Consider the following 14,889-nt stretch of genomic DNA (forward strand, 5'->3'; position numbering starts at 1 on the left):
AACAGCATGGGTGTTTATTATGGGCTTGTCCTTAACAGCCAATCAACGCCAAGCAGGGGTGGGCTAACTACTGTTCAAGCTTGTGTGGCCCGTAGTGATGACTGTCTGTAGAACCAGAGAATTCGACCAATGGGGAACTCGGAAACCGAGTGGGGTGATCTGACATCACGACTTTGGCTCCCGTGGTTACATCATGTATTTCTCCTGGAGTAGTGGAGGGGAAGGGGGAGCAGGCTAAATATATGGAGGGACATACATAGTACAGTGCGGCTTCAAAACTTTTAGGGCAAGACGAGATTAACAGGGTTGATTTAACAAAGCTCATGGAAGTCCCCTTTGGTTGGACAATGACATGTAGCATAAAGTCAAAGCAAACATTTTCCTCAAAGAATAAATAACAAAAACACATATTATTCAAACCATGGTAATTAAGCAATTAACACAAAGTAATGGCTCTCTAAAAAGACCATTCAATAATCAACAATAATAACCTTGATCAAATTATCCGATATGTGGATTGTAGTAGGACATGTGAGCCGTGTGTGAGCTCACCAAAACACAAGCACACACAAAGGGGGCACAACAAAGGTGTGGTACTGGAAAGAAATGGGTCAACGACCGACAGTAGCACAGCTGCAAACTAGTTGTTGAATAGCAAGCAGTGGAGCAGGAGAGATATAGTATATAGGGGCCCGGCCTGCTTTCAGCAGGACTGCCTTTGTTGCCTGGGGCGATTGTTGTCCTGACTGACATGATGCTCTTTTGAATCTGGTAACACACCAGGAGATCAGTGTGATGCTCAACAGGCAGCCAAAGGAGCAGTCAGTTATCAGCATAGATCCAATTGAGAGGTCTATGGGTGTGCACTGTATTCAGTCAGGGAGATCCAGGCAGATCTAAACTGAACAAAAATCTAAATGTAAAATGTTGGTCCCATGTTTCATGAGCTGAAAAAATAAAATCCCAGAAAATGTACATAAAAAGCTTATGTCTTTCAAATTGTGCACACATTTGTTTACGTCCCTGTTAGTGAGCATTTCTCATTTGCCAAGATAATCCATCTACCTGACAGGTGTGGCATATCAAGATTAAACAGCATGATCATTACACATGTGCAATTTATGCTGGGGACAATAAATGGCCAGTCTAAAATGTGCAGTTTTATCACACAACACAATGCCACAGATATCTCAAGTTTTGAGGGAGCGTGTAATTGGCATGCTGACTGCAGGAATGTCCACCAGAACTGTTGCCAGATAATTTAATGTTAATTTCTCTACCATAAACCACCTTAATGTCATTTTAGAGAATTTGGCAATATGTCCAACCGGCCTCACAACCACAGACCACATGTAACCACGCCAGCCCAGGACCTCCACATCCGGCTTCTTCTCCTGCGGGATGGTCTGAGACTAACCACCCGGACAGCTGCTGGAACTGGGTTTGCACAGCTGAAGAAGTTCTGCAAACTGTCAGAAATCATCTCAGGGAAGATCATCTGTGTGCTCGTCATTCTCACCAGGGCCTTGACCTGACTGTAGCTCTGCATCGTAACTGACTTCAGTGGGCAAACGCTCACCCCCGATGGACCCCGGCGCGCTGGAGAAGTGCACTCTTCACAGATGAATCCCGGGTTGCAACTTTACCGGGCAGATGGCAGACAGAGAGTATGGCGTCATGTGGGCGAGGGGTTTGCTGATGTCAACGTTGTGAACAGTGCCCCATGGTGGCAGTGGGGTTATGGTATGGGCAGGCATAAGGTAGACAACAAACACAATTGCATTTTAATCAATGACAATTTGAATGCACAGAGATACCGTGATGAGATCCTGAGGCCATTCATCCGCAGCCATCACGTCATGTTTCAGCATGATAATGCACAGCCCCATGTTGCAAGGTTCTGTACACAGTTCCTGGAAGCTGAACATGTCCCAGTTCTTTCATGGCCTGCATACTCACCAGACATGTCACCCATTGAGCACGTTTGGGATGCTCTGGATAGACGTGTACAACAGCATGCTCCAGTTCCCACCAATATACAGCAACTTCGCACAGCCATTAAAGAGTGGGACAACATTCCACAGGCCAAAATCAGCAGCCTGATCAACTCTATGCGAAGGAGATGTCGTGGTGCATGAGGCAAATGATGGTAACACCAGATACTGACTGGTTTTCTGATCCACGCCCCTACTTTAAGGTATCTCTATTCCCAGTCATGTGAAATCCATCGATTAGGCCCAATTTATTTATTTAAAAATTGACTGAATTTCTTTTGTGAACTGTAACTCAGTAAAATCATTGAAATTGTTGCATGAATACATCTGGAGTGTCTGCATGGACATCAACAGGAAACTATTACCTTGGCATGGGAGGGGAGGTATAACTACCTACAGTATAAGGGGAAAGGTTCAGGGTAGGGGAAACATGCAGTGCTATGAATAACATGGTGCAAGAAGTGAGTCTGTTGCATCACTCAGTGGGCCACTACGCCAGGTTGAACTATGAGCTTGTCTCTGCCTGAATTTACCATGTGTGTTCACTATCATATTTCATATACTAACACCATCGCAAGGACAAATGTAATACACACAAGAAAATAACCATAAACAAAGTGTTGGTAGAGGTCACACGTTGCTAGTGTTTTATTGGTTAATACGTGCATAATCAGGTCACACAATAGAAAGCTGAAACCAAAGTAATGAATTGCAGAACAGCACAGCCATAGAACACCCACATCATCATACAGGAGGGACAAGAGTTCTCCTGACCATTTAGTCTAGACCGGAACATTTCCTAGTCAGGAAAAACAGCTGTTCCTCAACAGAACACCGGAGGACACAATTTCCAGCTCCCCCATGTCCATACTCAGTGAGCAAAACTGGTTGAAAAAACATTTAACTAGTTTTGCTGTTGAAATTACATATTTCAACCAGTTTTGCGGGTAGTGAAGAGATACATTGGGTTACAATGTCCAATAGCTCATTCCTGTTGCAACCCAACAGGTCCACATGTTCCATAGCAATCCAACAGGTCCACATGTTCCATAGCAACCCAACAGGTCCACATGTTCCATAGCAACCCAACAGGTCCACATGTTCCATAGCAACCCAACAGATCCACATGTTCCATAGCAACCCAACAGGTTCACATGATCCATAGCAACCCAACAGGTCGACATGTTCCATAGTAACCCAACAGGTTCACATGATCCATAGCAACCCAACAGGTTCACATGATCCATAGCAACCCAACAGGTTCACATGATCCATAGCAACCCAACAGGTTCACATGATCCATAGCAACCCAACAGGTCGACATGTTCCATAGCAACCCAACAGGTTCACATGATCCATAGCAAACCAACAGGTTCACATGTTCCATAGCAACCCAACAGGTCGACATGTTCCATAGCAACCCAACAGGTCGACATGTTCCATAGCAACCCAACAGGTCGACATGTTCCATAGTAACCCAACAGGTTCACATGATCCATAGCAACCCAACAGGTCGACATGTTCCATAGCAACCCAACAGGTTCACATGATCCATAGCAAACCAACAGGTTCACATGATCCATAGCAAACCAACAGGTTCACATGATCCATAGCAAACCAACAGGTTCACATGATCCATAGCAAACCAACAGGTTCACATGATCCATAGCAACCCAACAGGTCGACATGTTCCATAGCAACCCAACAGGTCGACATGTTCCATAGCAACCCAACAGGTTCACATGATCCATAGCAAACCAACAGGTTCACATGATCCATAGCAAACCAACAGGTTCACATGATCCATAGCAAACCAACAGGTTCACACAACCATCTGATCGGAGGACAGCGTAAAAGATTAAGCATATACATAATGCTTTCTGGTTATAAAAAATAAAAAGTGACACACATAGAAATCAACTGTTTAAAGTGACATGTTATATTTGTTCAGTAACAAAGAATCTTAGTTCAAACATCTCTATGCTTTGTCCAGCCTTAAGACATAAGAGGAACAGCAACTGTTGATTGTAAAATGTATGCTACTATTTCATAAGAGGTGGAATTAAAGCAACAGAAGACCAACTAGGACAAGAATGAAACAGAGTTAAAGCGCATTAATAACAGTTTATTCTGTTACAGTATTCTAAAACACATTCAAACATTAATGCCCAAGACAAATCATACAAATAATGTACTTGTTTGTAATATCACCCTCACATTTATAAATGATTGTTACAAATAATGTTTGATCTGGAAGCAGATGTTTTTAAATAAAATACAGTAAGGTCTTTTTTACTTATTTGAGTATCTCATTTACAGTATAATACACATTACTTTGATAAGTATATAAGGATACTTGCAAGTAAACACATAGTTCCTATTGAAGTGAAACGTCATGGCGTTTTGTAGTTATTCATTTGGTGTTAATTGTAGAAGCTTTATAAGCATTAACTTTGAAAAGTACTGGCAAAAGAGTTGAAATGAAGAACGAACCTCTTTTGCCTCAAAGGTCTGTAGCCCATGTTTTCCTGACAACAGGAAGAGAATGTTATGCCCGCATCTAACTCCATTACCTACTGTAGGTAAGCAAAGTAAAATAGAATGTTAACAGGTTAAAATGGGCCGTCCCACTAGCAGAGTCACAGCCCACAGCTACCGCCCACTGTAATCCTCAAAAATAAAAGACAGGAAGCTTTACCAGACAATTTAGACCACAGTAAAAACACATAAAACACGGTAAAAATAACGTTTTTGGTCATCCTTCTGAAGCACATCCGAACCTATTTCTGTTCCACACATGTATGTGTAAAGAGAGGAGAGCAGGGGAGCTTCCCCAAAGTAGAAAGGATCTGGGAGGAATTTGTTTTCCTGCATGACATTACTGTACATATACAACCAGGAGACCAAACAATACATTAATGAGTTAGCCTTTCGACTAGGCGACCTACACAAAAGCTAATAATTCAGTTGGACTTATAAACATGTACTGCAGGTAATACTCACATATTTCTGATGTATATACATATATTTATGTAAACATACATACATTTTTTTTTATTACAATAACTACATGTATAAGCGTTTGCAATAACTCTTTTCTGTGAAGTATGCTACCAATACGCCATCATAAATTTACAATTTGATTCGATTTTCAGTGCCATATTTCACCTGCACTATTCCTTTAATTTCCATATCAGGAAAAAGTGTCCGGTTTTCTATTTACGGCTGTCTGTAAAGTGTGCTTTGTAGAGCAGAAAAGGGCTGAAATTTCATAAAGATATAAAATCTTATGCAATTAGTCTAAGAAAATGTCTTGTGTCCTATAAAAACAGTTCCCATCTTATTAACACAAGGATAAACATACCGAAACGTTCAAGGGTCCAAAAGTGCATAAAGTTCATTAAATTGGTCTCATGGTAGAAGGGGAAGGAAAACATTGAAGAATAGCCCAATATCAGTAGACACCAGTGGAGGCTGCTGAGGGGCTGGAAAGAAGCAAACGGAATGGCATTAAACACATGGAAACCATGTGTTTGATGTTGTTGATACCTTTCCACTTATTCCGCTCCAGCCATTACCACGTTCCCGCCCTTCCCAATTAAGGTGCCACCAACCTCCTCTGATAAACAATTACTAAATTAGTTTGTCATTAAAAAGTCTTTGGAAGAACTCAAAATCGCTACACTTACATAGTGTACAGATAGTACCAGAGCGGAACGTCACTGCTGCAACTCATACGGTTGTTGTCGTGGTAGTATTAATCACATTCCATTTGTCACATGCGCAGAATACAACAGGTATTTCACCTTACTGTGAAACGCTTATTTACAAGCCCTTAACCAACAATGCAGTTTTATGAAAAATAAGAGTTAAAAAAAATATTTACTAAATGAACTAAAGCAAAAAAATAAAAGAGCAACAATAAAGTAACAATAACGGGGCTATATACAGGGGGTAACGGTAACGGGTCAATGTATGGTACCGGTACCCCCTGTATAATATCCATCAGAAATATTTGGTGGGTGTTACTTAGGTTCTGATTGAAAAGACTACTTTGGACCCTTTCCTTCCCTACAGTATGTACACACCACACAGATAACATGGAGGGAAGTTGACAACAGCTTTTCAAAGAGGAAAGCAAATATAAAAGCTGTGTGCCAGATATTTGCTGTGGTGCCATAGGGCTTGAACCTTGACATGGCTGCTTGCAGCTGTATATATTTTGTCCTTCTCCCTTTTGAAATGTGGAGACAGACAGATACAGGTAAGTCATGTTTGCTATTTGGCCCTGCAGAACTATTGTGCCATAATTGAGTAACACTAGCATGGAGTCTGTCAAACAGTAGTCTTTCCTCATGCATTGCCTTTCCCTGTACCAACATTTCACAACTGTAGAATGGGTAATGAAAGGGTTAAGGAAACCTAAAAAGGAACGTGAGTAAATAATAAAAAAGAGACAACTACAGAGTGCAGCGCTATTACATAGTACAGTACAAACTGTTAAAAGAATAAATGCATCAATTATTCATAAGCTACATTTATTAAAATAACACAGTACTCCTCTGTTTGTATAGACTATATGCCTCGGTCTGCTTTTTCAGAAGGATTTTTTCTGTTAACCTTCACACCTTCAGAGGAACATAAAGACGAGGTTGTGTCATTTTATCCTCATCCTCACAATGTTAGGTTATATCCTCCTTAGGGTAGCTAGCTGCAGATGAGATACAAGACGACAGACACATCCCACACTGACAGACGGATCAAACCCTCAATAGTAATACATGATGCAACGCGGCTGGGCAGGCGGACAGCAAGCAGACAGCAAGCAGACAGCAAGCAGACAGCAAGCATGGTCCTCTGCAGGAGGAGGATTGGTGTTCAGTTCAGTAGCTACACTGCTGCTTGGCAGGAGTGGCGGATAGGGGATACCTAGGTACTGCAGATGTCTCAGAGAGAGAGGTTTCCTGGGGGAGAGTCTACAAGGCAAAGAGGGCATCCTCCGTCCGTTCAGCCTTCTTGCGGGTGCCGCTGGGGGCGCTGAGAGGGGGACCAGGCTCATCACCAGGGAGCGATGGTAAGGAATCGACCACCTTCGCTCGATCCTCCAGAAACTTATCAAACTCTAGAGGAAGAGGAGAGAAAACCCCTGTTAACAGCAGGACATATACAAATGGTTAGTCAGTTGTTGACTTTTTGGGTAGTGATCCTCATTGCTGCACCTTCTGGAGAGGCACAGTACTGCATGTTTTTGCCCCACATCAGCAGTGAAACACCTGATTCAGCCAATCAATGTGTTGAAGATCAGTAGATTGGTTGAATCGGGTGTGATGGTACTAAACTGAGACAAAAGCCTGCAGTACTGCGGCTCTCCAGGAGCAGGATTGAGAATAACAGCACAAAGGCTGCGTTTAAACAGACAGCCAATTCTGATCTGATTGGATTGGTCAAAAGACCAATTAAGTGGCAAAAGATCAGAATTAGGCTGCCTGTGTAAACGCAGCCTAATATATCAAGTACTAAAGAGCTGATCAGAGAATTTTGACACAAATTAGGAAACTGAATCTATGCCACATTTAATGAGAGCTTCTACATGAGACATGCACAGTATCAAGTGTTAGTGCCCTGAATCCATCCATACCTTCACTCGTCACCCCTTCCTCACCATCTAAACCATCGCCTTTCTATTCAGAGGAGAAGAAATGGAAATCAGTGAATCCATAACATTTGTGGGCAAGTCTGCCAGGAGGAGCACACAACCATTGACTCACCAAGATGCCTTACAGTAAATGGACATTGTTAGGCGTCAAAGTCGAAACATTAGTCTTCCCTTCGGTATTGAATAAGTATGGGTTGCAAAATTATTTCCCAAAATCCCCTTGTTCTCCTTAAATCTCGGAGTAGAATTCACAGATTTCCTGCTTATTCCCTCTTGATTCCAGGAATCTTCCAACAAGGATTTCTTGAAAACCAGGGGATTTTGGGAAAGTTAGACATGTTACAACCCTACGTACAAGTTGACTAAGCTACTTACCTCCCTGACCTCTACAGGACACCATTCACAACTCAGGGAGGTCACTCTCACGCAGTGCTTTTGTACTGACATTGAGGTACTTCAAGAACATGTACTTTCCACCACTGTGACGGACCCATGCTTCCACCATACTTCAATAGACCCATCCACTCGTCCATCCAACTTTTCAGAACCTGTTTACTCTGCTATATATCCCTTTAAGGACCTGTGAGTACCTTTCACATTCATCAGGGAGAACCACTGTAGCATCAACTGGTGTGATATGATACAATACCAATGTCATCTTTAGACAGGCAGGTTTTATTCTTCACTCCAATAGATTCTCTAGATTAGCATTATGGTAGCATGTGAGAGATAGGTCACAGTTATATCACTCTCATCATTGGTGGAAAACCATTAGTCAGATAATGAATGGAAGGAAGATGGTCAACTAAAGTTTGGAACACTACATGTGATCTACCTGGTTACGTGAGATGGATAGAAATGTGAATAAAGAAAAATAAACGAGAGAGAAGAGGAGAGAGAAGAGAGCGAGAGAAATCAAGGTAAAGAAGCTCACCACATCAGCACAGAGCCACTCCTCTATGTCATCCATGACAGAGGACTGCGATACGGGGATCTATGGAGCAAAGCCATGGACAAACCCAGCGGACGGCACAAAGCCACACAATAATAAACCCACCCGACAACACAACAGAACAAAGAAATGACAAAAACAAAAGAAAAACAACAAGAAAAGATTCACCGGAGGCTCTGAGAGGAAAATGACAAATAACAAAAACAAAGCCATCAAACCAAAACCAAGATCAGAGGAAGAGAACACCAGACACATGGCCGTAGTCCTCAGACAGTCTCTGTCTGTGTGTGCAGGTTCCTCTTTCATGTTCAACTCATTGATTTATTATGCATAGGGACCGGATTTCTAGCTGACTTCCTGACCTGACCAGGAAAAAATAAATAATAAGAATTGGGTCCCTGGGCATAGGCTATTATTACCAGTTCATAGGCTATTACCAGTTCATAGGCTATTACCAGTTCATAGGCTATTTATTACCAGTTCATAGGCAGTAACCAGTTCATAGGCAGTAAACAGTTCATAGGCAATAACCAGTTCATAGGCTATTACCAGTTCATAGGCTATTACCAGTTCATAGGCAATAACCAGTTCATAGGCAATAACCAGTTCATAGGCAATAACCAGTTCATAGGCAATAACCAGTTCATAGGCTATTACCAGTTCATAGGCTATTACCAGTTCATAGGCAATAACCAGTTCATAGGCAATAACCAGTTCATAGGCAATAACCAGTTCATAGGCTATTACCAGTTCATAGGCTATTACCAGTTCATAGGCTATTACCAGTTCATAGGCTATTACCAGTTCATAGGCTATTACCAGTTCATAGGCTATTACCAGTTCATAGGCAATAACCAGTTCATAGGCAATAACCAGTTCATAGGCAATAACCAGTTCATAGGCAATAACCAGTTCATAGACTATTACCAGTTCATAGGCAATTACCAGTTCATAGGCTATTACCAGTTCATAGGCAATAACCAGTTCATAGGCAATAACCAGTTCATATGCAATAACCAGTTCATATGCAATAACCAGTTCATAGGCAATAACCAGGGCCCAGAGATTTACCTGGGTCAAATCACATGGTCAGGATTCTGGGAAAACTCTTGTCCCAGACCACTTCCAAGGTATTTATTTTGTCCTTGTTAGTTCTAATGAGTAGTCATGAAACTATCAGCTGATTTGATAGCTACAGTTATGTAACACTGTTAATTAGTCCAGGTCATTAGTCAATTAGCAGATCAGCCAATTCACATGAGTCAATCATTTATTGGAAGGACAACCAGCAAATGACAGGGACCACCGAAGACTGGGAATGAGGACTAATGTCATAATGACACACAAGCACACACAGAGCATGAGCAACGCTGGCTGCATGACATCATGCAGTGATAGTGAGAATGGAAAGGAGAAGGTGAGAGGGTGGATGCCATGGTTTGTGTGTCATGTGGAGGTCGGAGTGACTCCGGGTACAGTACCAGCAATCGGGACTGATAGGAGAGGGGTCAATGGTCATGAAGTCTGCTCTAACATTTGCATATATGCACAGGTCTAGGATCAGCTTACACTCCTGGTTTAATGGTTCTGGGTGAAAGTATACCCATATGCACAGATCTAGGATCAGTTTACCTTCCCCAGATCCTAACCTGAACCATTCATTAAAACATCCGTATCACGATGTAACTGAATCCTAGCCGATCTCTTTCAATCTCCTTCTAGTTGCCGATCACAAAGATCCAAGAGACGGAGATACTGAGAAGTTACACAGAAGTACACAAACTAGTGGTGTTGAGAGCAGAACACTATGATGGAGAAGAGATCATGCTCAAGCTGCCAGGCATCTGCATTCACTGATGTCATGTCGACAATCTAGTCTTTAGAATCTAGATTATCTAACAGATCAAATTCCACTGTTGTGTACCGATATAAGAAGGACATAAACGTATCATGCTCTTAAAGATTCTATTAGCTCTTTTGGGACTTTGACGAGAGATGTTGAAACAAAGAATCAAGGAAAACATCAACAGGTACTGTTGTGTAGGATGCTCCATACACTAGGTCACTAGCGGTAGATAGAAAACTCACTCAAAAGGTAAAACAGAGGGTGAGTTACTGTAAGGGAATTCCCCACAGAGTCACGTGATCTGCATAATGATATGAAAGTCAGATCATATGGATTTGGCTGTCTAGCTAGCTAAACTCCTTTCCAGCAACTTCACAATGTATTGTTTTTAAGCCTTGTTCACAGATTCCGGTTGTTGAACATTATGCAAAGTCAACTTTGCAAAGCCAACAGGGTTGACATAGAATGGTCAACATCCCTTCAAATTAGTGGATTCTGCTATTTCAGCCATACCCATTGCTGACAGGTGTATAAAATCAAGCTCACAGCCACGCAATCTCCAGACAAACATTGGCAGTAGAATGGACTTACTGAAGAGCTCAGTGACTTTCAACGTGGCACCGTCATAGGATGCCACCTTTCCAACAAGTCAGTTTGTAAAATTTCTGCCTTTCTAGAGCTACGCCGGGTCAACTGTAAGTGTTGATATTGTGAAGTGGAAACGTCTAGGAGCAAAAACAGCTCAGCCGTAAAGTGGTAGGCCACATAAGCTCACAGAACTGGACCGCCGAGTGTTGAAGTGCGTAAAAATCATCTGTCCTCGGTTGCAACACTCACTACCGTGTTCCAAACTGCCTCTGGAAGCAACATCAGCACAATAACTGTTTGTCTGCAGGTTAATGAAATGGATTTCCATGGCCTAGCAGCCGCACACAAGCCTAAGATCACCATGCACAATGCAAAACATCAGCTGGAGTGGTGTAAAGTTTGCCTCATTGGACTCTGGAAATGCATTCTCTGGAGTGGTGAATCACGCTTCACCATCTGGGTTTGGTGGATGCCAGGAGAACGCTACCTGCCTGAAAGCATAGTGCCAACTGTAAAGTTTGGTGGAGGATGAATAATGGTCTGGGGCTGCTTTTCATGGTTCGGGCTAGGCCCCTTAGTTCCAGTAAAGGGACATCTTAACACTACAGCATACAATGACATTCTAGATGATTCTGTGCTTCCAACTTTATGGCAACAGTTTTGGGAAGGCCCTTTACTGTTTTTGCATGAAAATGCCCCCGTGCACAAAGCAAGGTCCATACAGAAATGGTTTGTCGAGATCGGTGTAGAAGAACTTGACTGGCCTGCACAGAGCCTTGACCTAAACCCCATTGAACACATTTGGGATGAATTGAAATGCCGACAGAGCCAGGCCTAATCGCATGACATCAGTGCCTGATCTCACTAATGTTCGTGGCTGAATGGAAACAAATCCCTGCAGCAATGTTCCAACATCTAGTGGAAAGCCTTCCCAGAAGAGTCAAGGCTGTTATAGCAGCAAAGGGGGGACCAAGTCCATAATAATGCCCATGATTTCAGAATGAGATGTTCGACGAGCAGCTGTCGACACACCATGGTCAACAGGGTTGACATAGGACTAGAATTCAAATAAATAAAAGTATGGTACAATATTGAACAGTTTAATACCAATCACAACAGCAACCAATGTGTCAGATCATCAACAGTATTGTAACTAATAGGTTTAATATGTTAAATGGGTTAATGCACTAGTGTTCCAGTGTTAAAACAGGACTTCTATGCTAGTTGTCTTTAAATATGTATAGTATATTATCTCCACTGAACAAAAGTATAAACACAACATGTAAATTGTTTGTCCCATATGTTGGTCCCAAGCTGATTACACGGCATGATCATTACACAGGTGCACCTTGTGCTGGGAACAATAAAAGGCCACTCTAAAATGTGCAGTTTTGTCATACAACACAATGCCACAGATGTCTCAAGTTGAGGGATCGTGCAAGTGGCATGGCAGGAATGTCCACCAGAACTTTTGCCAGATAATTTTATGTTAATTTCTTTACCATAAGCCACCTTAATGTCTTACTAGAGAATTTGGCAGTACGTCCAACCGGCCTCACAATCACAGACCATGTGTATGGAGTTGTGTGGGCGAGTGAGTTGCTGATGTCAACGTTGTGAACAGAGTGTCCCATGGTGGCGGTGGGGTTATTGTACGGGCAGGCATAAACTACAGACAACGAACACAATTGCATTTTAATCGATGGTAATTTGAATGCACAGAAATACTGTGAAGAGATCCTGAGGCCCATTTTTAAAAAAAGGTATCTGTGACCAAGAGATGCATATCTGTATTCCCAGTCATGTGAAATCCATGGATTAGGGCCTAATGAATGTATTTAAATGGACTGATTTCCTCATATGAACTGTAACTCAGTAAAATCTTTGCAATTGTTGCATGTTGCGTTTATATTTTTGTTCAGTGTAGTTCAATAAAAATGTATCTATAGACCGTTAGCTTGACAATGCATCTGACAGAGATGGTGATACTTATTGCTACACAGACGTTTGAACCAGGTCGAATCAGCAATAATGATACTGTTGACAACAAATCTGATGTCAACCATAGAAATAGAATCCCTTTTAAAATGGCCGCCGGTCTATCCATTCTAGACCGACTGACTTGAATGGGGATTCCCGTTCCAGTGATTATATTTCTATAATGTCAACAGCCATGGCAACATAACACCTGTTGTGCAGCAGTAAAGTATCTGTACCTCTCCTGGGTTTAGTGTGTGACTGTTAGACATTAACTGTTTGTGACTGCTGAAAACCCACACCTGGCCCTGGGGACCAAGCAGACCTTTCACGTCATCCATGAAGGGAGGATGAGAGGACCAGGACCAACAGTAGGAGGGACAGAGTGAAGGGAGTCCACATTTGTAACAGTAGGTAGGTGTGTGTTTGTATTCAGAATATGCATAACTCAGATTCACCAGCTCAGAGGTCCTAGGAGTTTAGATTCCTTTCAGAGCACACAAGGACAAATTAAGATTCTAACAGCTTATTTATTCATCATTGTGTGGGTATTGTACAATTGGAGGAGTCGTCTGGCTTTTTCTAACGTGTCTCCATTCTACTGTTGGCGCTAGCTGGTTTAGCAGTGCTGGGATATGGATTGTCAGGGGGATGGATGGATGGATGGGGGGGGGGGGGGGTGATGAGGGTGCCAGCGGTGTAGGGGGATATGGATGATGGGGTGATTGGACATAGGGGGAGGACACTGAGGATGGAGTCCTCACCATTCCTTGGGTAATAAGCCAGCTGTCTATGGGCAGCTCCAACTCTGGGTTATCATCCCCTATGACCCTCAGCTGAATCAACAACAGAACAACACCTTACACAAGATAGAGGAAGCCCCAGACCAGAGCAACAGAGCACAGAGAGGAAACAGAGAAATCAAATGCAATGCAACAACCTAGACTGAAGAAAATATAGGGAGAGGAAAGGATGGGGGGAACAAATGAGAGGAAAATACCAGAATCATTCCAATTAAAAGGTGAACGCATGGGGAAAGGAGGAAGAAAATAAGGATAGTTTGAACTTTGAATCCTCAGCTGATCACTAAGCCCCAGACTGGCAGATACATTCCATCTGAGGCAATCTCAACTGGCACTGGAGGGTGAAGGGTGTGTGTAATCGGTTTGTGTAATCGGTGTGTGTGAGAGAGAGAGAGTTTAGATTTCATAATACTTTATGTCTGGCCTTACAGGTGTAGAACCTGATTACAAAGTGCCTTGTTAGTACTGACTGACTGTGGTACAAGAAGTGGAATGAAAAAAATAAATACAAGAGTTTTGACAATTTGAAGGAGAAAAGGTGACATGCAAAAAGTGGAATTCAATAGCATGGTTTCCTATGACCTTTGACACCCATAACGTGACAAAATACTGTCTTACAGAAAGCAATGACCAAGACGAGAGGAAAAAACAACACCAAACACTACTGAGGAATGACAGAATGACCAAGTAATGGGAGTTTATAGTTTAAAATGTCTAGAGAGAGTATTACATGTAGCTCTTTAGAATACCTAGTTATACTAGACTACAAGCCATGCGGTAGTGTGTGCTTGTTACTCCAACAGTGTAGTTCACCATACAGAGCTGGCTAGCCATGGTCTACTACTGTATTAATCTGGTATTACTCCTGGAAAGTCAGAGGCCTGTGTCCCAAAGGGCAACCTATTCCCTATATAGTTCACTACCTTTTGACCAGGGCACTATATAGGGGATAGGGTGCCATTAGTGGTACAGAGAGCAGAGGTCAACTAACATCACACTACAGGCCATCACATGCAGAGAGAGGAGACCATGAGCTGAGAGATTAACCTTATCAGCCATTTTAACAGCACGTC

General features: G+C 42.3%; 1 protein-coding gene across 5 annotated transcripts in view; it reads right to left on the reverse strand.

The window, feature by feature from the left end:
• Positions 1-2,614: 2,614 nt before the first annotated feature.
• The window catches only part of LOC110486860 (TOM1-like protein 2), a 47,119-nt gene continuing 34,844 nt past the window's right edge, over positions 2,615-14,889 (reverse strand). For 2 of the 5 annotated variants that reach the window (XM_036941599.2, XM_036941595.2), the window contains exons 13-16: positions 13,778-13,849; positions 8,585-8,644; positions 7,633-7,675; positions 2,615-7,116 (exon numbers count right to left, since the gene is read on the reverse strand). In XM_036941599.2, the coding sequence (XP_036797494.1) occupies positions 6,971-7,116; positions 7,633-7,675; positions 8,585-8,644; positions 13,778-13,849 (321 nt within the window). In that variant the 3' untranslated portion in view covers positions 2,615-6,970. The remainder of the gene's footprint in view (positions 7,117-7,632; positions 7,676-8,584; positions 8,645-13,777; positions 13,850-14,889) is intronic. The other 3 variants (XM_090197177.1, XM_036941600.2, XM_036941597.2) reach the window with 2 other exon arrangements.

This window comes from Oncorhynchus mykiss, chromosome 13 (assembly GCF_057628025.1).
Source record: "Oncorhynchus mykiss isolate SJ-2025 chromosome 13, ASM5762802v1, whole genome shotgun sequence".
Lineage (NCBI taxonomy): Eukaryota > Metazoa > Chordata > Actinopteri > Salmoniformes > Salmonidae > Oncorhynchus > Oncorhynchus mykiss.